We start from the raw sequence: 22,603 nt of genomic DNA, 5'->3' as shown, positions 1-22,603 counted from the left end.
AAAGGTCAACTCCTCAGTTCTCTCCAGGAAATGCTGACTGGCCTGCTGTGTTTCCAGCATTTTGTGTTTCCATTTCAGATTGAGTATCTGTAGTCCTTTTTTGCTTATAAGAACGTAAGAAATAGGACCATGAGTAGGCCATATGACCCCTCAAGCCTGCTCTGCCAATCAATCAGATCATGGCTGATCTGCGGCCTCAACTCCACTTTCCTGCCTAATCCCCATATCCCTTGATTCCCCTAGAGTCCAAAAATCTATCCATCTCAGCCTTGAATATACTCAATGACTAAGAGTTCACAGCCCTCTGTGGTAGAGAATTCTAAACATTCACAACCCTCAGTAAAGAAATTCCTCCTCATCTCAGTCTTAAATGGCCGACCCCTTATCCTGAGGCTACGCCCCCAGATTTTGGCCTCTCCAGCCATGGGAAACAACCTCTCAGCATCTACCCTGTCAAGCCTCCTCAGAATCTTATGTTTCAATGAGATCACCTCTCATTCATCTAAACTCGAGAGTATAGGCCCATTCTACTCAACCTCTCTTCATTGGACAACCCTCTCATCCCTGGAATTAATCTAGTGAACCTCCATTGCACCGCCTCTGAGGTGAGTATATCCTTCCTTAGATAAGGAGAACGAAACTGTACACAGTACTCCAGGTGAGGTCGCACCAAAGCCATGTACAATTGTAGTAAGACTTCCTTACTCTTGTACTCCAACCCCCTTGCAATAAAGGCCAACATGCCATTTGCTTTCCTAGCTGCCTGCTATACCTACATGCTAACTTTTTGTGTTTCTTGTACCAGGACACCCAAGTCTCTCTGGACACCAACATTTAATAGTTTCTCACCATTTAAAAAATTGTTTTTCTATTCTTCCTACCAAACTGAATAACCTCACATTTCCCCACATTATACTCCATCTGCTACCTTCTTGCCCACTCACTTCACCTGTATGTCCCTTTGCAGACTCTGTGCCCTTCTCACTGCTTACTTTCCCAACTAGCTTTGTATCTTCAGCAAACTTAGATACATTACACTCAGTCCCTTCATCCAAGTCACTGATATAGATTGTAAATAGCTGAGACGCAAGTACCGATCCTTGCGGCATCCCACTAGTTACAGCCTGCCAACCTGAAAATGATCCATTTATCTCTACTGTTTTCTGTCCGCTAACCAATCCTCTATCCATGCTAATGTTACCCCCAACTCCATGAGCCCTTATCTTGCGTAACAACCTTTTATGTGGCACCTTATTGAATGCCTTTTGAAAATGCAAATATACGACATCCACTGGCTCTCCTTTATCTACCCTGCTAGTTACATCCTCAAACAACTAAAAAATTTGTCAAGCACAATTTCCCTTTCTTAAAACCATGTTGACTCTGCCTAATCAAATTATGATTTTCTAAATGCCCTATTACCACTTCCTTAATAGATTCCAGCATTTTCCCTACTACTGATGTCAGGCTAACTGGCCTGTAGTTCCGTGTTTTCTCTCTCCCTCCTTTCTTGAATAGCGAGGTTTAACATTTGATACCTTCCAATCCACTGGGACTGTTCTAGAATCTCGGGAATTTTGGAACATCATAACCAATGCATCCACTATCTCTGCAGCCACCTCTTTTTCTTTAAAAACTTTTATTTACTTGCTTTTTTTTCTTCCATTTTGTTCACTCAAAAAAGGTCAAATTGACTTCATCTCAGAATTTATTTTTAATCCACATTCCAAACTTGACAATTACCCTCTCAAGTATCTCTTGTAATCTCACATCTGCAAATCAATACTGTATCTGAATAGCTCAATTTTCCATTGATCCTTCAACCCAACTTCTGTCGCCCAAAAGGCCTCAATGAATTTACAGCATAGATGTTGAAAACTGGGCGACAAAAACACATTCTTGCCTCTCACTCCTCTTCTGATCTTTGTGAGGAGATTCACTAGAATGGTACCAGGGATAAGGGACTTCAGTTATGTGGAAAGACTTGAGAAGCCAGGATTGTTCGCCTTAGAGCAGAGCAATGTTAAGAGAAGATTTAATAGAGGTGTACAAAACTATATGGGGTTTTGATATAGTAAATGGGGGGGGGGGGGCGAGGAGAGGGGGGAGGGAAGGAAAGGAAAGGAAAAAGGGGGGGGGGGGAAGGGAAGGAAAAATATAGACTTGCATTTATATAGTGCTTTTCACGACCTTAGAGCATCCCAGTGCTGTGGGATCTTTTACGTCCACCTGAGGAGTCAGACGGGGAGTGGGTATAACACTGGGATTAGTGTTAAATTGCTCTAGCTAAAAACCAGTACAAATAGAGCAGGCTAAATGGCCTCCTTTGCTGTAAACTTCTATGGTTCTATTGTACTACAAGACCAACACCTCAAGTTGATTTCAGTGGAGGTGATGCATCCTGAGCTGCTAGAGATTTGATGTCTCCATACACAGAAATTTGCACAGCATTTACCGCATGGAGCATAAACATGGCTTGAAAGTACTTGTATAATAACGGAATCAAGGCAAGGTCACTTTGTGCAAGATATGCTGTATAATCCACACAAGAGCACGGTATGACCTGGTAATCCACATTTGATTTCGATACTAAAATGTTCTTCCCCATTATACTCACTAACAGCTACAAATGTTTACTGAAAGGATTATAAAATCAAAACTATAAGGGAGAAGGACTGGATTATTTTTCTGTTGTACAAATGCTGTCACTAGGCTCGTTTAGTAGATGCATACTAATATACCAAAGAGACACAAGCTGATATGCTTATGTGTTGTGCATTATGCTTCTTGCATGATGCCTTTAATTAATCATTACACATTCCTCCGTCCACTATCATTACCAGTGATACAATCTGTAACCAAGTGGAGTGAACGTCAGATCCCTTCTCCATTACAGAGCTCAGGCTGAATTACTCGGAGTTAGAGCTTTGTGCTGAAATGTTGCTTGGAAAGCTCATTACTTTTTCTTCGATTCCTTAACCAAATGCACATTGTATTAATATACTTACACTCGTACAGTACTTTAAAATGTGACTTTATAACTAAGATCCCATCCATTGGAAGGCACTTCAGACAATGCTGCATTTCTTCAGAAATGCACTAAAGCATCAGTCTACTTGGTGTGGAACTCAATTTAATAATGGACATCTGCATTTTGTGCAATGCTAACCTTTGAATTGATTACTTTTTATACTGTTCCTCCTATAATTCACATTACATACAAGCAATGTAATCCAAGAGATCCTGGTAGTTTTGAAATCTGACCTTACAAAGCAGTTTCTGCACATACTTCTAAACAAATCATTACATTGAATTTTTGAAAAAAGCACAAAGTAATATTTTGAAATTTGTGTAACTGATGTTGTGAAAGAGTGCAGATGTTGTAACTGAGACGACAACTAGTTATTACCTTGTGAAGTAACTGTTAAATAATTAATGTCTGCTTCAGGCACAGATATAATTAACTGGTTTTCTCAACTGAGAGATATAACCGCAACCGAATTGAAGAGATCCAAAACTAATCAAAAAAAAATCAACTTATTTATTCACTTCAACTGTAATACCTTGTAAGAGCAAATTTCTTTTGTGACAGCAACTTATCACAAGCTACAAACTCCAAAATTGCTCATTTGGAAAACACACATCACGGTTCCTGTAAACCACAGACACGTACTTTTATGATGGACAACTATAGTCAGAATAGCCTATCAAAAGTCATTCCTGGTTAGGCTAAAACTCAGTTATTCTTTAAAGCTGCAAAGTTTTTCATCTGGACTGGAGTATAAATCACATAAGCCAGTTAAACTACATAGATTGCATCAATGCAAAGCAACTTCCCCTTCAAAGCAATGTAAGCTGTGCAGTGTAATATGGAGATAACAGCCATGGTTTCCTGCTTCTGCAAATGTCAGCCCACAATTTTACGCCTATTAAAAAAGCAAATGGGTGGAAAATCATGGCACTAGAGCAGGAAAGCCTAGCAAAAGTCACCTAAACTGAACTTAGGCAAGAGATCCTAGATTACCTCCAGGAGGTTGCCTCATTCTACATTGGCTTCAGAACTGCAACCAGTGAGAAATAAAAAGTTTAAAAATTCACAAGCAGCATAAAGGATCACCTGGAAGCTTTTGAAACTGCAAATATTCTTAGTATTGGCCAATAGAAAATGGCATGGCCAACTCTCTGCTAACATTAAAATTAACCAGCATTCAATGCCAAGGAACTAAGATTTGCACGTGTGCAGATACATATGCCAGACAGCAATACTGTGCCAGCAATAATTTGCTGTGGCAGGTCCTTTAACGGCATCTGCCGTCAGTTAGACTTGCCCTTGCACGTTTAGGTTTTTAAATTTGTTGTGTGACAAGTTGCTGAAAGTGCGAGCTGATGACGTCACAGCGAGAGAAACAGGGCATCTGGGACCTGAGTATCTCCTTAACCAATCAGATTGAAGGATTGTGAAATTAACAGCGCAAGGACTGAGAAGGAAGTATAAATTACAGTGGGTGAATTCAATGTCAAATCAGGTACAGAAGGAGAAACAGAGAGGGAAAAAAAGATTGGATTGAGAGAGAAAGAGAAAGAGACACAAAAGAGAAAAGTTAAAATTTAAAACTTCACATTTTTAAAATCTCCAACAATTAAAACCTGAAGGAATGAGACTCCACACTTGTAATAGTTAATTTTCAGTGCCACAGAGGTTGTTTGGCAGTAATCAACACTTATCACATCATTAAAAGAGTACTTAGACTGGAATAGACAAGACTTAACTTTCTGTGATGAGTTTAGTTTATATCTACTGCGCAAATACAGTTGCTTCACACCATTCCATGTATTTCAATGGTGAGCCAGACAGGAAGATGCCACTTTCACAAAGCAGTGCAACTCAGACAACAACTTTTGGATATTTGAGTTTAACCACGCAACTGTCCCTCGCCTGAAGTTGCTATACCATTTGCACATAAATAATGACGAGCACCATTAGCCTCACCGTTATTTTGACAGGAAAATATGGGCCAAAATTCTAAATCAAACCATACAACTATTCTCAAACAATTAAGTCTTTGCATCCTGAAATGTTTTAGCTTAAGAGAAAAAGGGGAGAGAGTGTGCTCCAAAACTTTAATGAGGAAAGATCAGTTAAAAAGTTATTCAAAGAACAGGCCTGGCTAGAAGCAGCATCATGAGTGTCTGCACAATTATTTGCACCCAGCATTGAAAACTATTTGCTTAATTGAAAACATCCAAATACATTTGATTTGAACAGCTGATAGAGGTAACTCAAACGGCAATTTTGAGCAGATAGTTACATAAATTACTTAATTATTAGATTACTGAAACAAAGATTAACAAGAATAAATAAGGTTAAGACAAGGTAAGAATCATAGAAGTTTACAGCAGCGAAGGAGGCCATTCGGCCCATCAAGTCCACGCTGGCTCTATGCATAAGCAATCCAGCTAGTCCCACTGCCCCGCCCTATCCCCGTAGCCCTGCACATTTTTTTTTGTTTCAAGTACTTACCCAGTTCCCTTTTGAAAGCCATGTTTACATCTGCCTCCACCACTTCCTCGGGCAGTGCATTCCAGATCCTAACCACTCGCTGTGTAAAAAAGTTTTTCCTCATGTCACCTTCGGTTCTTTTGCCAATCACCTTAAATCTATGCCCTCTGGTTCTGACCCCTCCGCCAATGGGAACAGTTTCTCTCTATCTACTCTGTCTAGACCCTTCATGATTTTGAATTCCTCTCTCAAATCTCCTCTCAACCTTCTCTGTTCCCAGAAGAACAATCCCAGCTTCTCCAGCCTATCCCCATAATTTAAGTTTCTCATCCCTGGAATCATTCTAGTAGATCTCCTCTGCACCCTATCTATGGCCTTCACATCCTTCCTAAAGTGCAGTGCCCAGAACTGGACAATACTCCAGTTGTGGCCAAACCAGTGTTTTGTAAAGGTTCATCATGACTTCCTTGCTTTTGTACTCTATGCCTCTATTTATAAAGCCCAGGACCCCGAATGCTTTTTTAAACCGCTTTCTTAACCTGCCCTGCCACCTAAAACAATTTATGTACATACACCCCCAGATCTCTCTGTTCCTCTACCCCTTTTAGAATTGTGCCCTCTAGTTTATATTGCCGCTCCTCATTTTTCCTACCGAAATGCATCACCTCGCATTTTTCTGAGAGAAACTTCATCTGCCACGTGTCCGCCTATGCCACCAGAGCGTATATATCCTCGAAGTCTTTCGCTATCCTCCTCACTGTTCACTACCCTTCCAAGTTTTGTCTCATCTGCAAATTTGGAAATTGTGCTTTGTACTCCCAAGTTCACATCATTCATATATATCAAGTAGCAGTGGTCCCAGCACCGACCATGGGGACCACCACTGCACACCTCCCTCCACTCCAAAAAACAACCGCTCACCACTACTCTCTGTTTCCTGTCATTTAGCCAATTCTGTATCCATGTTGCTATGGCCCCCTTTATTCCATGGGTCACCATCTTAATAGCAAGCCTACAATTTGGCACTTTATCAAACACTTTTAAAAATCCACATACACATCAACTGCACTGCCCTCATCAACCCTCTGTTACCACATCAAAAAACTCCATCAAGTTGGTTAAACTCGATTTGATAAATCTATGCTGACTTTCCCTAATCAATCCACACTCGTCTAAGTGACTTAATTCTGTCCCAGATTATCGTTGCCAAAAGTTTCCCCACCACCAAGGTTAAACTGACTAGCCTGTAGTTGCTGGGTTTATCTTTACACCCTTTTTTGAACAAGGGTGTAACAATTGCAATTCGCCAGTCCTCTGGCACCACTCCCGTATCTAAGGATGTCAGGAAGATTATGGCCAGTACTTCCACAATTTTCCCCAGCATCCTAGGGTGTATCCCATCCGGAATAGGTGACATCTATTTTAATACAGCTAGCCTTTCTAGTACCTCTTCTTTCTCAATTTTTAGCCCATCCAGTATCTTATCCATATCTTCCTTTACAGAGACTCTAGCAGCATCTTCTTCCTTGGTAAAGACCGATGCAAAGTACTCATTTCGTACCTCAGCTATGCCCACTGCCTCCACGAGTAGATCTCCTCGATGGTTCCTAATCGGCCCCACCCTTCCTCTTTCTACCCATTTACTGTTAACATGTCTGTAGAAAACTTTTGGAATCCCTTTTATGTTGGCCACTACTCTACTCTCACACTGTCTCTTAACCCCTCATTTTCTTTTTCACTTCCCCAGTATACAATGACAGTATTTATAAAGTGGACAGTAAAATCATGTCAATAAAGTAGCTGATGATGTTTTCACTGGTGTACCATCAGGCCTGAATTTTAGCATAATGTCTACAATGGCTAGTCTTGTATCTAAATGACATTGACGCTGTTGGAACAGCTGATTAGTTCCAAAAACAGCGAAGGCACAAAATCACTCAACCATCCACTAATTAACACCCTATCTGCACTCAATAATAATTAGGGTCTCACATACACTTTTTAAAATGTTGACAGGAATAATAGAACACAATACAGCCGGGCATATAATGCCACTTTCCAATTCACTGATCAACACAATTCAATATTAACCATTTATATATCAATTGCACACCTTCCTTCCCCTCAGTCGCTCTTCCCCCCCACAAAAAAACGAACTTTAATGGGGTCGCCTCTGTTGTCTTTAAGCGGACACTACCATTCCTAAAAACGGTATTTGGGAAACTTTTGCCTTCGATAACCTCAACGCCTACCATGACCCGATGCATAAATAATACAGGCTGACGTGATTTTGTGTGTTTGCGCTCTACATGTTTTTTCTCTAAAAAGAGTTTGTCAAACAGCTCTTCGTACAGCTGATGTCTGATTTCACGCACCTGTACACACCATTCGTTCAGCCGCTATCTCATGAGAATTGCTAGCACCTGATCTTTTGGAGAGCAGCATTTCGAAATAAGGAATACCGATTTGTTGTCTGTATAATTCTGAAATTTTACTTTGGAATTTTGCGTCGAGAGCTAGATGATTAATTCAGCAATAATTGAAAAATCTTTGGATTAAATTGCGATCTGGTGCATGCTCTTTCTAAAAAAAAAGAGCAACGCATCCAATAACTTCACACGCACACAAACAATCCTAGAATTCAAAACCAGCTCTATGAGCACCAGTTTAATTTATAAGAATGTTCCTCAAGTGAAGTGGAGCGGCTCTGCTCGCGCTCTATGATTGCCCAATATTGACCCTCACCCTTCACGCGCTTGACCCCTTACTTTAAGGCAAGCCGGTACAGTGCGCGAGTCCTTGCTTGGAACCTGGCCCGGGGCGCGTGTTCCGGGTCACTCTTCTGATCGCGAGCGAGAGCCCAGGCAGTTGACACCTAACGGCCACTTCAAAGACTCGCCATCCCCACCTCTGCCGGCCCTGGGACCGTCTCATACTCACATAGCGTTCATAGAACTTGGAGAGGCGCGGCTTGCCGTGATTGTTAAAGATCAGAATGGCTTTAATCATGATGACTGAACGGCTCTGCCTTCGAAACACCGACTGGCAGCGGAATTTCTCCGAAACATGAGGGGAGGGAATGTGGGGGGAAAACACGGAACTGAGTCCTAAACAAACCGTCCGTCACAAGGCACCGGAAACTCCCCCATCGGCAAGGCTTTCAATGGTGACGGCAGCCGCAACAGTTCAGAGGAGGTAGCTGAAAGTAACCGTGCTATTTCGAAATGCCAATCGGGATGTTCATTTTGGAATAACTGATTCAGTTTCCAATTCAGAATGTTAAAGAAAATAAATATTCAAAGATATTTCCCAAAATTCAGCAGATTTTATTCTTTCTTTGGTTAAGAAAGAACTTGTATTTATTTATTCAGGACGTCCCAAATCGTTTCACAGTCAATGAACTACTTTTTAAGTAGAGTCAATGTTGCAAAGGTGACAACCAATTTGAGCAAAGTAAGGTCCCACAAACAGCAATGAGATAAATGACCAATCAGTCTGTTTTTTGGGTGTTGGTTGAGGGATAATTGTTGGCCTGGATACCAGGAGAAGGCCTTTTTTTTCATTTGTTCATGGGATGTGGCGTCGCTGGTGAGGCCGGCATTTATTGCCCATCCCTAATTGCCCTTGAGAAGGTGGTGAGCCGCCTTCTTGAACCGCAGCAGTCCGTGTGGTGAAGGTTCTCCCACAGTGCTGTTAGGAAGGGGGTTCCAGGATTATTGACCCAGCGACGATGAAGGAACAGCGATATATTTCCAAGTCGAGATGGTGTGTGACTTGGAGGGGAACGTGCAGGTGGTGTTATTCCCATGTGCCTGCTGCTCTTGTCCTTCTAAGTGGTAGAGAGCGCGGGTTTGGGAGGTGCTATCGACGAAGCCTTGGCAAGTTGCTGCAGTGCATCCTGTGGATGGTACACACTGCAGCCACTGTGCATCGGTGGTGAAGGGAGTGAATGTTTAGGGTGGCGGATGGGGTGCCAATCAAGCAGGCTGCTTTGTCCTGGATGGTGTCGAGTTTCTTGAGTGTTGTTAGAGCTGCACTCATCCAGGCAAGTGGAGAGTATTCCATCACACTCCTGACTTGTGCCTTGTAGATGGTGGAAAGGCTTTGGGGAGTCAGGAGGTGAGTCACTCGCTGCAGAATATCCAGCCTGCTCTTGTAGCCACAGTATTTATATGGCTGGTGCAGTTAAGTTTCTGGTCAATGGTGACCCCCAGGATGTTGATGGTGGGGGATTCGGTGATGATAATGGCGTTGAATGTCAAGGGGAGGTGGTTAAACTCTGTTGTTGGAGATGGTCATTGCCTGGCACTTGTCTGGTGCGAATGTTACTTGGCATCAGCCCAAGCCTGGATGTTGTCCAGGTCTTGTTGCATGCGGGCACGGACTGCTTCATTATTTGAGGGGTTGCGAATGGAACTGAACACTGTGCAATCATCAGCGAACATCCCCATTTCTGACCTTATGGTGGAGGGAAGGTCATTGATGAAGCAGCTGAAGATGGTTGGGCCTAGGACACTGCCCTGTGGAACTCCTGCTCTCCTTTGAATAGAGCCATGCAATCTTTTCCATTCACGGTTTGGTTTAATACCTTATCTGAAAGATAGCACCTCTGACAATTTAAAGATCATTTAGTGTTCTAATAATGATTTTTAAAATGTATTGTCTTCCACATTCCTATGCCTTCGAAGTAATGACAACAACTTGCATTTATATAGCCCCTTTAATGTAGTAAAACGTCCTAAGGCGCTTCACAGGAGCGTTATCAAACAAAATTTGACACCGAGCCACATAAGGAGGTATTAGGAGAGGTGACCAAAAGCCTGGTCAAAGAGGTAGGTTTTAAGGCGGAGAGAGGCGGACAGGTTTAGGGAGGGAATTCCAGGGCTTCGGGCCTAGGCAGCTGAAGGCACAGCCGCCAATGGTGGAGCGATTAAATTTGGGGATGTGCTTGTTAATTGATGAGATTGGTATTAAAAATCCAAGCCTTTTAGAGAGAAACTTTCAAGCTGACATTAAGTCTGGAATACAGTTTGGTAAGTTTTGCTTCTTGTAATATTTACGAAAAGGACATCAGTAAAATTAATAGTCTGTGTGTAGCTATATCTGATTGCGGTTTGTACTTTTCTTTCTGAGTTCTCTGAAGGAGACTCAAAAAGATTTTATTTCACCAACAATTTTTTTTTCTAAACTGGCAGATTGCAATAAAGTAGACCTACTTTTTGAAAAAAAAATAAGCAAGGCTTAAAAAAAACTAGGGTAATAAATGAGTCGCAGTGCATTACATCAAACTACTGTAATTTTCCATATATTATACATTTTTACATTGGAAAATAGGTTGCAAACCCAATTAATATGGGTATAGGAAAAGGCTTTCTTACTGTTTCATTTCTATGTAGGAGATGCAAGTATGATAAAGTGCCATAAAACACCTAATATAGTATGTCAGACTTTAGTAGTAGAGGAAGGAACCTACCTTTAATTGTAATTTTTAGTGTCACATAATTTAACAATGATATTGACAGAGCTATAATATCTGAGCTTCTGTTTTATAATTCCATTTGTTACACATTTATAAAGGATGCTAGACAATCACATAATTTCAATGTTTGTTTTGCCACACTTGTCTCTATTGAGTAGCTTCAACTTCATACATTTAATATTTATAACATGAACTTAATTATATAGTGGCTTTTAAAGTAGTAATATCCCAAAGCACTTCACAAATCCAAAAATGGATGCTGCACAGTAGTGGCACAATATATGCCAACTTAGAAAACTAGTAAAAGTTGACCAATTGCATCAAAAAAGCTGACACAACTCCCAAAAAGCTAATGACTCAAAAAATGGCCCTAATGGAAGGGTACAGTAGTGTGGTAGTTATGGTACTGGTAACAGCAACCCAGAGGTTGAGAGTTCAAATCCCACCATAGAAATTTGTAACAATTGAATTCAGTAGGCTGCCACCACAGAACAAAATGACCATTATATAAATAATAGTAGGAGAACCCCAAATGATTACTAATGTCCTTCAGGGAAGGGGACCTATCTATTCTGGCCTACAGGAGACTCCAGTCCCACACTCTAGCCCCAATATTAGAATGGAGGCGGGATGGCAGCGGGGGGGGTGATTGGGCGCATGGGTAACCCGACTAATAAAAAATGTCAGTTTCCTCCGTGATCGCAATTCAATTGGTGCCACTTAACGTGGCTTCCAGGTTTGCTGTCGGAAAGCTGCGCAGCTGACTCACTGCGCACCCACATCACAGGCTGTCAGCTGGAGGAGCTCTATTTAAAGGGCCATTGCTCCAAAGGCTTTTACTGCAACAAACACCCGCAGACCACGATGGAGCAGCACAGGGGCAAGGCTGCTCCGAGGTTGAACGATGCCTCACTCCAGGTGCTACTTGATGGGGTGAGGAGGTTTTACCTGGCAGATGGGAGGAAGTGGCCTGCCTCTGCCACCAAGAAGGCCAGGCTCGAGGTGGCAGAGGAGGTCACCAGCAGCAGCAACACAGCCCATACCTGAATCCAGTGCAGGAAGGACTTCAATGACCTAACTAGGTCAGCCAAAGTACACTTACTGATTCTCCTACATTCTGTGCTGCACATCACCCCCCACCCCCCAACTCATTCTGCACTGCCAAGACTACTCCATCACATCACTCCTCACGCCCACTTAAGGCTCATCCTCAACTTACCTGCACTTCCTCAGTATTTCCTCACCTCCCCACGAGTCACCCCACCACTACCATTCACCCCAATCCTCATCCAATGTGATGGCTCTGTTTCATACTCACCCTCTGATGCATCTATTTCACGGTCAGCCTCACCAGAAGCAATGCATTCATTGATTGGCCACTTCAACATCACTCACTCACACGGCTGCTCTTTGTCCCCTTCTAGGAGAAGAGAGCTCAAAATGCACACGAGAGGGCAAGGACTGGAGGGGGGCCTCCACAAATACTGGTCCTCACAGAAACGTTGTGGGGAAAATGCTGGAGTCTATAATTAAGGATAGGGTGACTGAACACCTCAAAAATTTTCAGTTAATCAGAGAGAGCCAGCATGGATTTGTGAAAGGTAGGTTGTGCCTGACAAACCTGATTGAATTTTTTGAAGAGGTGACTGAAGTAGTGGACAGGGGACTGTCAATGGATGTTATTTATATGGACTTCCAGAGGCATTTGATAAGGTCCCACATAAGAAACTGTTAGCTAAGATAGAAGCCCATGGAATCGAGGGAAAAGTACGGACTTGGTTAGGAAGTTGGCTGAACGAAAGGCGACAGAGAGTAGGGATAATGGGTAGGTACTCACATTGGCAGGATGTGACTAGTGGAGTCCCGCAGGGATCTGTCTTGGGGCCTCAATTATTCACAATATTTATTAACGACTTAGATGAAGGCATAGAAAGTCTCATATCTAAGTTTGCCGATGACACAAAGATTGGTGGCATTGTAAGCTGTGTAGATGAAAACATAAAATTACAAAGTGATATTGATAGATTAGGTGAATGGGCAAAACTGTGGCAAATGGAATTCAATGTAGACAAATGTGAGATCATCCATTTTGGATCAAAAAAGGATAGAACAGGGTACTTTCTAAATGGTAAAAAGTTAAAAACAGTGGATGTCCAAAGGGACTTAAGGGTACAGGTACATAAATCATTGAAGTGTCATGAACAGGTGCAGAAAATAATCAATAAGGCTAATGGAATGGTGGCCTTTATATCCAGAGGACTAGAGTACAAGGGGGCAGAAGTTATGCTGCAGCTATACAAAACCCTGGTTAGACCGCATCTGGAGTACTGTGAGCAGTTCTGGGCACCGCACCTTCGGAAGGACATATTGGCCTTGGAGGGAGTGCAGCATAGGTTTACTAGAATGATACCCAGACTTCAAGGGTTAAGTTACGAGGAGAGATTACACAAATTGGGATTGTATTCTCTAGAGTTTTCAAGCGTCTTCAGCTAAAAGTGCCGATTGGATAATCCTACTTGGCCTCCTTCCGAGGTCCCCAGCCTTCTAGTTGCCAGTGTCCAGCCAATTCGGTTCACTTCATCTGACATTAAGAAGCCACTGAGTGTACTATACACAGCAAAAACTATGGCCTGACAACATCCAGCTGTAATGCTTAAGACCTGCATACCAGGACTGGTTGCCCATCTAGCCAAGCTGTTCAGGTATTTCCTATCCACAAAAAGTAGGACAAATCTCTCCCAGCCCAATCAGCCTCCTCCCAATCATCAGAAAGGTGATTGAAGGAGTCATCAACAATGCCATCTAGCAGCATCTACTCATCTATAACCTGCTCAGTCAGCTCAGGCTCTGCCAGAATCAATTGGCTTCAGACCTCATTACAGCCTTGATCCAAACATGGACATGAGCTGAATGCAAGAAGAGAAGTGAGGGTAACTGCCCTCAACATCATGGCAGTATTCAAATAAGTATGGCACCAAGGAACCTCAGCCCACAGTGGTATTGTTGAAGGTCAGGGGAGGTGAATGGGGTTTTTCTTGTTTCATTATCAGAACAGTTATGAGTGGAACTGAACATTATGGAATAGTTCGTAAGCAGCCCCACTCCTGACCTTATGACTGAGGGAAGGTCATTGATGAAGCAACTAATGATGTTTGGGCCAAGGTCGTCGCCTTGAGGAACTCTTTCAGCAATGTCCTGGGGCTGTGATGATTGGTCTCAGACAACCACAACCATTTTCCTGCATGTCAAGGGGAAAACCATCCAGTAGCTGGAGTCATAACTGATGCTCAGGAAAATGGTCCCAGTATTTAGGAAATATCATATCCCACAATACTTCTCATACCTCTCCACCAAATTTTTCTCCAGGAACTTATGCAACTATGTCCTGGATTTGCTGATACAATCAGGTCCATCAGCCTCCCTTGGCAATCCGTTCCATACAATCACCACTCCTTGCATAAAACAGTTGGCTAAGATGTCCCACAACCCCTTTGTTGGATTTTCAGAGTAATTCAGGTGGGGCAAGAAATGAGTCAGGGACTAGCTCTGCCACATCCCAGCTACAGCCAGATCGTGCTACCAGTGCCCAAACGACAACACGTATGTGCACAACTCTGCTCTCGACTGGTTAATTATCAATGTTTTAAGAGCATAAGTGGGAACATCCATGTTACTTTTTTTGGGATCTTTTCTCAGTTGTTACTCTAGATTATTTTTGCTCTTGTGTCCCAAATCTCCAAACCTTCAAAAGAGTCCACCCTGCCTTGAGGTCTAGGTGATGTGTCTGCATAAACAAACAGAAGACCCGATTTGGTAATTGCTTGTAGATACTGGATCATCTTGCACCTCCATAAGATCTCACTTTAGTCTTCAAAAGTGATAGAATATCACGAGACCTCTTGCAAAATTTAAAATAGGAAACTAATAAGTAAATGAATAATTCAGCAGTGATATAACAGTTGTATTTAGTTACAGAATCCTCTTCAAGGATCTTGCTATTGATTCATTACCGAAATGTTGCCAAATGCCAGCAATTAACACAACAAAGATTTCAATGGATGCTTCCATTAATTCCTTTGCAGAAACAATGTACATGTTATAATTTTCTTTTTCAGACACAGCCTGTATCATGAACAGAATGTAGGATTATAGACATTATCTATAGAAGTGATCAAGCGCACAATATTGCCATGATTTTCCTGGCACTAAATAAATCTGTGATGTTAATCGGCTGCAGATGGAAAACTAAGTGATAGTTTGTCACCTACTGAGATAATAACATTCATAAAACAAGTTTGGATAATTACTTGTTATCATAAGTAGCCCAAAATCAGACACACTGGGTGCATTCAAAAACTAAGGGACATATTAAAAAAATAAAATAATTAGTAATAAGGAAATTTGGAAGAACTGCTTCATACAAAACTTAGTAGGCTTATGGAACAAGTCACTGGAGCAATTTATTGCAACAAACAATATAAGTGGCTTTCCTTCCCCTTTAAACTGAGTTCAGTTTGTGTTTTCATGAGTGTATAATGATATTCTTCATTTCTCCAAACCTTAGTTTTACACAAATGCTTCTCTCTAACCATCATCTAACTATAACATCTGGCTTTGTATCCTGGCCTTTAAAAAATATTAAAGGTCAAAATTGAGTATGTTGGCAAAAGTGCATACAATAATAAACGGGGCCACTAATTTTCTGCTTTCACAGAAAAATGGTAGAATTTAAGAAATTAATCAACAAAATACTGGTTGAAAATCCCAAAAGGCCCCATAATGCAAGTGCAATTTGACTTACATGGTCACCTATAAATCAATGGTTCTGATAGTAATATATTGTGTATTACTCTGGCTAAAATCCCAGTTATTATAAAAACAGTGTATACTCCAATCCACTTTGAGTATCGCCACAGAAAATTCAGGTTTTTGGGGATCACTTGGAGAGAATAAAGGAAAATAGGTTATAAGTTCCTTGGGGGGAGGGGGAAACACTCCTTGCAGGATCCAGGATGTCCAGGGTGCCACCTCTTAGAGTTTCCAGGATCTAACTTCACCATTAAGTTTGCCCTTCTGCTGATCAGTGGACAGTCATATCCAGGCTCCAGCACATATAGCATGCAGGAGTCCCTCCTTGTGATGTTGCTCTCGCTCTTGATGGCAAAACATGAGCTGTGTAATCATTGTCCTCCGATGCCTGCTCACATAGGTGGAAGGAGACAGGACTAGACTAGGCACTTGTAGTATCGCAGTAACATGCAGCAGTGTCCTCCCAGGATTCAGCACCCACAAGACCAGGACCACATCAGTCACAAGAGGCTCATGTGCCCAGAGTACAGCCTCTGGCATCACTGGCCCTCTGGTTACAGCACATAAACAGAGCACAAGAATAGTGTTAACGAAGCACCCAGGGGCACCAAAGGGAAGTGTGATGATCAGAAAAAATACATTCTGTAAACTAATTTCTACACATTAAAAATCATTTGTCATAAAAAAAGTCCTGTGCTGATAAAGATAGGTGTTCATAGTTTAAGTTTCAATTGCAATGCTTGTCCAGAGTGCAATTTCTATTTAAGATGCCAAAGGTGTGTTCACTCTGGAATGGGTTCATTATAACTCTCCTCTGCAACTGTGGAGGGCATGCAGACAGGTATCATTAGCCATAGGAGAAGTGGATAGACCTTCTCCCACAGGAGCCAGCCTTCTCCTTCCACTTGGAAGAGGGTTGGGAGTTTCTAAGAATAAAAGCAGTTGCCTACAAATTTAGCATTTGCATGTAGTATTTTATGTTGCTGGTCACAAACCACCTGAATATTTATTGAGCGGAATCCCTTCTAATTTAGAACGTTCAGGGATGAAGAAGTGGGAATTATAACAACTTGAATTGCCTCTTGAACCCTGGGGAAGCAAGCAACATTGTAGAAGCAAAAGTCCTCTCATTTTTGTCTCATGGTGAGACTAAAAGATAAAAACTTTGCTGCCTTGTTAAAGAGGGCATCAGTGATCTGCTGTGTGCAGCAATGGGCTGCAAATTGGGTCACCAGTTGCTGCTAGAAATGACCCAATAGCAAAGAAAATTCAGGTATCTTCACTGGGACTGAAATGTAGTCCTAGTGGTGGAGGTAGTTTGGAGGTCTAGCTGAAGCATACCACAAAGTTCGTCCAAAACTTCTTTAGTGAAGCATAGTCTCCTTAAGCATACTTCTTCATAGACATCTTGGTGGGATCTGTGGACTTTAACTGCAGGATAATGTCAAGTAGGTCTCATCCTTATCCTGTGCAGTCTGATGAGGTGTGCCTCCCTCTAATCCTCTTCCTCCTACTCTTCTTCAGCCTCCATCAGTTAAAAGTATATTGGAACCCCATGGTTAAGGTTCTGTGAATAAAAGTCATAAGGGCAAATTCCCCAAGGGTTCTCCTGCCATAACTTTGGTGGAAGAGCTGCAGAAACCGTAGAAAAATGGTGTCTAAGCCTTTGAAGTCATTTTTCAGGGTTTCCATGGTTCTTCCACCGATGTTACGACAGAGGAGTAGGAGAACCCTCATGCAAATTCACCCCCCAAAATCTTTAATTTTAGGCCAGATAGTGCATAGGAGAGGTACCGCAAAACAAAAAAAATTAGAAAATCATTCCAGAAAAACAAAAGAAATTTGCCAAATTGTGGGGACATCCAGGAGCATTAAAAATGTTTAACCCTTACTTGACCCAATGATACTGGCACTCACATCTTGTTATACAGATGTGAATCGTCAGGCAGAGATGACAAGATTTCTGATGGATGACATCACCCTGGCATTATCATGTCTTTTACATAGGATTGCCATTTTGCATTGATTGCTTCTTACCTCAATTTCTGCCAAAATTTACTTTGCATGGCAGAAGGGATGGGACCACGGCATATCAGGATCCTGCCATGTTTCTGAGCCCTTCTCCCCGCCAACCCACGGAATTCTGCCATTTTCATGCTATTTAGATTGCACATCTTTTGGGCTGGTGTTCTGCAGATAACCCCTTATAGATTCTGCAGTGATGTGCAGTATAATACTAACCATCTTGCAGGATGCTGAGAAGGCATTTGATTGGGTGCTGTGTAATGATCTGTTTGATTAAGTTCATTGGGGAGGGTTCTCCTGATCGTCTGCTGTAACATCGTTTACTCAGTTTTTCCGGAGTGCCCGCGACTCTTCTGCCGAAGTTACAGTGGATGATCAGGAGAACCCCTATGGAAATTCCCCTCCAATGACTTCACATATTGGGCCAGATTTTGCTGTGAACGGCGAACGAATGGCACCCGCCATTCGTTAGACTTGCACTTACCCATAGACTTTCTATGAGCTTTTGCACGGCAAGTTGCTATAAGTTAGAGATCCATTCAGCACAGTGCCCTTTACAGGGCATGTGAGACTTGTGTGAACAGGGCAAGCACCTGTGTGTCTCCTTAACCAATCAGATTGAAGAATCGTTAATGAGCAGCACAAGGACTGAACCAGAAAGTGTAAGTTGAAATAATGAATTCTATATCAAATCAGGTACAGTAAGTGAAATAAAGAGAAGGAAAGAAGGATTGGATTAAGAGAGAGAGATAAAAGGGACAGAAAGAAAAAGTGAGAAAAATATTTTTTATTTACATTTTTTTTATATGTCCAACAGTTATTAAAAGCTGAAGGAATGAGACTCCACAATTGTAAAAGTTAATTTTCAGTGCCAGAGAGGTTGTTTGGCAGTAATTACGGCTTACCACACCATTAAAAGGGCACTTACACTAGAATGGACAAGTCCTAACTTTTTTTGGCGAGTTTAGTCCGTATCTATAAGGTAAGCACAGGAACTTCATGTGAACAGGGAGCCAGCTGGCGAGATGCTGTTTTCGTGGAGCTTTTGGAGGAGCATTGCATCTCTAGACAGCAACTTCGGATTTCTGCATTTAACTGCGCATGTGCGGCTGCAGGAAGTTACTGTTTGATTTGCACATAAATAACAGTGAGCCCTGTTAGCCTCACCGTTATTTTTACAGCAAAGTCCGACCCAATAAATTTATCACTGTGGGTATGTTTCCTGATGAATAGACTGCTCTTAGACCCCTACCCCAGTTGCGACTGCAATAGTAATGCTAACTATCCTGTGATCAGCTGAGATACACCTAGACTCATATTTCTGCATTAACAAATTAATCCTGGAGTGTAATGCATGCTTCAGCGAAAGAAAACTTTAAGTGGCCCGGAGTTTCCTTTGAGCTGCTTCTGCTCTGCTCCCGTAATTTTGCCGGAAGTGCAGCATGTAAACGGGGTTTTCGTCACACTTTCAGCGAAGTTATGGCGGTGCAATAGGAGTAGTTCTGAGGAAATTCCGAGCCAAATTTCTCTTCGTTGAGTACACCAGACAATTTTGTGATCCTCAATTCCTCTTTTAATTATTTCTTACAAACAAATTCCTAAGAATATAACAATCCTCTTCATTTTGTTTTGTCATGTATGCTCTCCATTTACTTAATCTCTTGAGGGAGGTGAATAACCATAAGAAACACTTTCAAGAAAAGGAAACTCTGAAATTTCTCTCTAATCTGAGCAACTGAGCAAGAAACTGTGGGATATCAGTCTGATTCTTTGACCCTGACTAATAGGATTCTGTAGGCATCCCTGGGTTGTCACCTTTTGGCAGATCCAAAACTGGATAGGATGGGTCAAGGAAAGTGACATCTGTGCCCTGCTCTCTGGCTCTGGTTCCAGTCACTGAATGCTTGTCTCAATGCTGGACTCGACTGTCACAGCGACTGGATTAGTCTACAAATTGTTTTGCTTCATTTTCCATGATACTACTATGAAAAGGGAGGTGATACATTCTACAGTTGTCATGTGTGGGCGCTATTGCTGTAGGCATATGTAAGATTCTCAAAATTCACAGATCCCCCAAAAACTCAGAGAAAAACCCTAAAGAAATTCACCTTTTCCCTGAGTATGGAAAAACTTTGGCCCCTGACTAAAATCCTAAGATGGAAGGACAGGTGAGAGGTCACCAGACGAATCCACAACCCACACGTGGAAGGTGGGAGAATTACTGCTTCAGACATGTCTCTGTTTTAATGCAAAACGGACAGCAGGGGGTCGACAATCACTCCCATTGAAAGAGGTAACTTTTCCAGACATGGTGGGGCCATGCTTTTGTTTTAAAGCAAAACCAACAACACCTAGGACGTTGGATACAAAAGGAAGCCTTATGTGACAAGCTCTAAATCAGAATTAAAACAATGACACATTGGGAGAAGCAATTTGCAATATGATTGGGACCATCAAAAGGCCATCAAAGAACTTTGTAAGAACTGTTTCCACACCGTTCACCTGACGAGGGAGGAAGCCTCCGAAAGCTTGTGGAATTTAAAATAAATTTGTTGGACTATAACTTGGTGTTGTAAAATTGTTTACAATTGTTTTTAACAGACCATTGTAAGAGAGACATCCACAAGGCAAAAGCTTTCTCTCTCTCTCTCTCTGGCTTGCTGGCTCTGGTGGGCTGCTTGTCTTGGTTCTGCCTGTGTCTGGAAAGAAGAGCAGTTTCCAGCAGACAACAAGGAAAGCAGTTCGACAGGGAAGGTCAGCAGCTCTAGAAGCACGCCGACACACAAGAAGAAACCAGAGCAACAGTCCCAGTGACCGTCAGACACCTCGCGGCAACATGGGCCTTACGAAACAACCAACCGAATATTACCACCAACCAACCGGGTAATATTGGGCCACCGTGACCAAAGAAAACCAACTCGGGAGAAAACCGAAGATCTGCAAAGTTTCCACTGTACAATCTATTTCTGACTTACCTCTGGGTGAATTACTGTCAAAGATTCATTTGGTGAGCATTATCCCTGGTCCTTTAGAGTCCAACCTAGCTAGTACAGTGGGATTTGGGAGGGGTGAGGTATCTTTCTACTGTAATTTCCCTCATGTGTACTGAAGTGTTTCCCATTTTATTAGAGTGTTATGATTGTCTTGTTGTATTTTCTCTCTTGAATAAAGGTCAAAGTTTCTTGCACCAAAAGCAGTTGTCAGCTGCACTTTGTCACAACCCCCAAATAAGTCCAAGGTCTAGAACCCAGGGAGTGGGAGCGATTCGGACCGCTCAGAAGTCAGAGGTGAAGCTGACACACACCACCACCCCCTACAAAATGGCGACCCAGATGGGACATTGGAATAAAGGGTTGTAACGCAGTGGACACTGATTTGGAAGAGAGAACTGTAATGGAAGAGAGGATTTCAGATTATGTCTTCAGTAAGGTGAATATGGAAAAAAAATGGGTCACTAATCTGTTAACGACTGGGCGCCCGGTAGATGCTGCAGCTAAATGGACAGAAGGAAAGGATCATAAGAAATCCATAGAAAAGGCAGTCTGGCTGATGTGCTTCAAGAAACAGATCCAGCTTTTGGACAGGCTCGTTGAAGCACAGGCAGCTGAGATCAGGCAGTCAGCCGTTGAAGTCCAACCGAAGGCCCTAGCAGGGGAGAAGTTACTGTTAGCATTGCAGGCTCTGAACCAGGAAAGGGTGCAGTTAGTGGGGGAGCATAAGACCCAGCAGGAATATTTACAGTGTCAGGTCACTGAGGCCAAGAACAACGAGCTGAGGTTGCAGGAAAAGAATGCCCGCCTGGCAAGTCAAGTAAGAGAGCAGGAGGAGAAAGTAAAAGGCTTACAGGCAGCCTATAAGATAGTGAGCACACAGAGGTTTGAGGATGCAGACCATAGCCCCTGCCAGAAGCAGATAGAGAGACTGAACCTTGCTGTAAGGACGGCAAAAGGCATGGTGTGCCTCATAAGCCCGAGTGCAGCCCAGGTCGACTTCACAGGGAACCAGTTCGTAGTTCCCCATGGCACCCAACAGCTTAGGGCCATGGTAAGCCATTTAACTAAACTTGCGGCAAATGGGGACCCCTCAGTCCACTTCAGGGAAGTGGAACAAGCAGCAAGCATCAACGAGTGCAATGATGCTGAACAGGCCAAAATGCACATTATCTCTAATAGTACTACTACTAAATTCCCATCCTTCAGCTCAGCAGTGATGATAGGGCCAAATTCGGTTTCAGAGGATTGGAATTCGTCAATTACTCCTTGGTTACTCTCACTGGGTTTAGGGTGCCAACCGAGGCAAGTTCCTGGGGTGTGACACATGGAACCACTAGTGAGAGCTGTGTGAATCATCAGGACCAACTGCTAGTAAAACCTTCCATCTGGGTGCAGTTGTTTGCCATGCAGAGGTGCGACCTTTGGGGCTCACCCCAAACACCCTATTATCTCTAATAGTGAATGACATTGTAAGAGGTGAATTCATTTACCAGAGAATGGGAAATTTGTCAATGTGATTTCCTCCTCTCCCAGAATATCAAATATCAGAATAACCTTATTTTCTGCTGCAACTAGGATCTTTCGTCTTTCTTATAATTTTTGTTCTGGACCATCTTGAGAGCTGCACCTTATTCAGGTTTTTCAACCTTTGTTTTCTGACTCTGTTGTGATAAATAACATTTTTTTAAACATTTTGGACCAGTACAGCCCAGGCACCGTGAAGCCCAGATGTATTCTTAACTTTAGAAAATGACTCTAACATGTGGAAATCCGAAACGTTAACGTCTTTTCTCTTTT

At 42.3% G+C, this 22,603-nt stretch overlaps 1 protein-coding gene across 4 annotated transcripts in view; it reads right to left on the bottom strand.

Annotated features, from left to right (window-relative positions):
- The window catches only part of LOC137320955 (AP-3 complex subunit sigma-1), a 73,826-nt gene extending 65,152 nt beyond the window's left edge, over positions 1-8,674 (bottom strand). For 2 of the 4 annotated variants that reach the window (XR_010962682.1, XM_067982985.1), the window contains exon 1: positions 8,441-8,666. Coding sequence is in view for 3 of the 4 variants with exons in the window: in XM_067982985.1 (XP_067839086.1) it covers positions 8,441-8,509 (69 nt within the window). In the remaining variant the exon portion in view is untranslated. Of the gene's footprint in view, positions 1-8,440 lie in introns of all 4 variants that reach the window. The other 2 variants (XM_067982983.1, XM_067982984.1) reach the window with 2 other exon arrangements.
- Between the last annotated feature and the right edge of the window lie 13,929 nt (positions 8,675-22,603).

The sequence above is a fragment of the Heptranchias perlo genome, chromosome 4, assembly GCF_035084215.1.
Source record: "Heptranchias perlo isolate sHepPer1 chromosome 4, sHepPer1.hap1, whole genome shotgun sequence".
Lineage (NCBI taxonomy): Eukaryota > Metazoa > Chordata > Chondrichthyes > Hexanchiformes > Hexanchidae > Heptranchias > Heptranchias perlo.
This window is presented reverse-complemented; position numbering and strand designations above follow the sequence as displayed.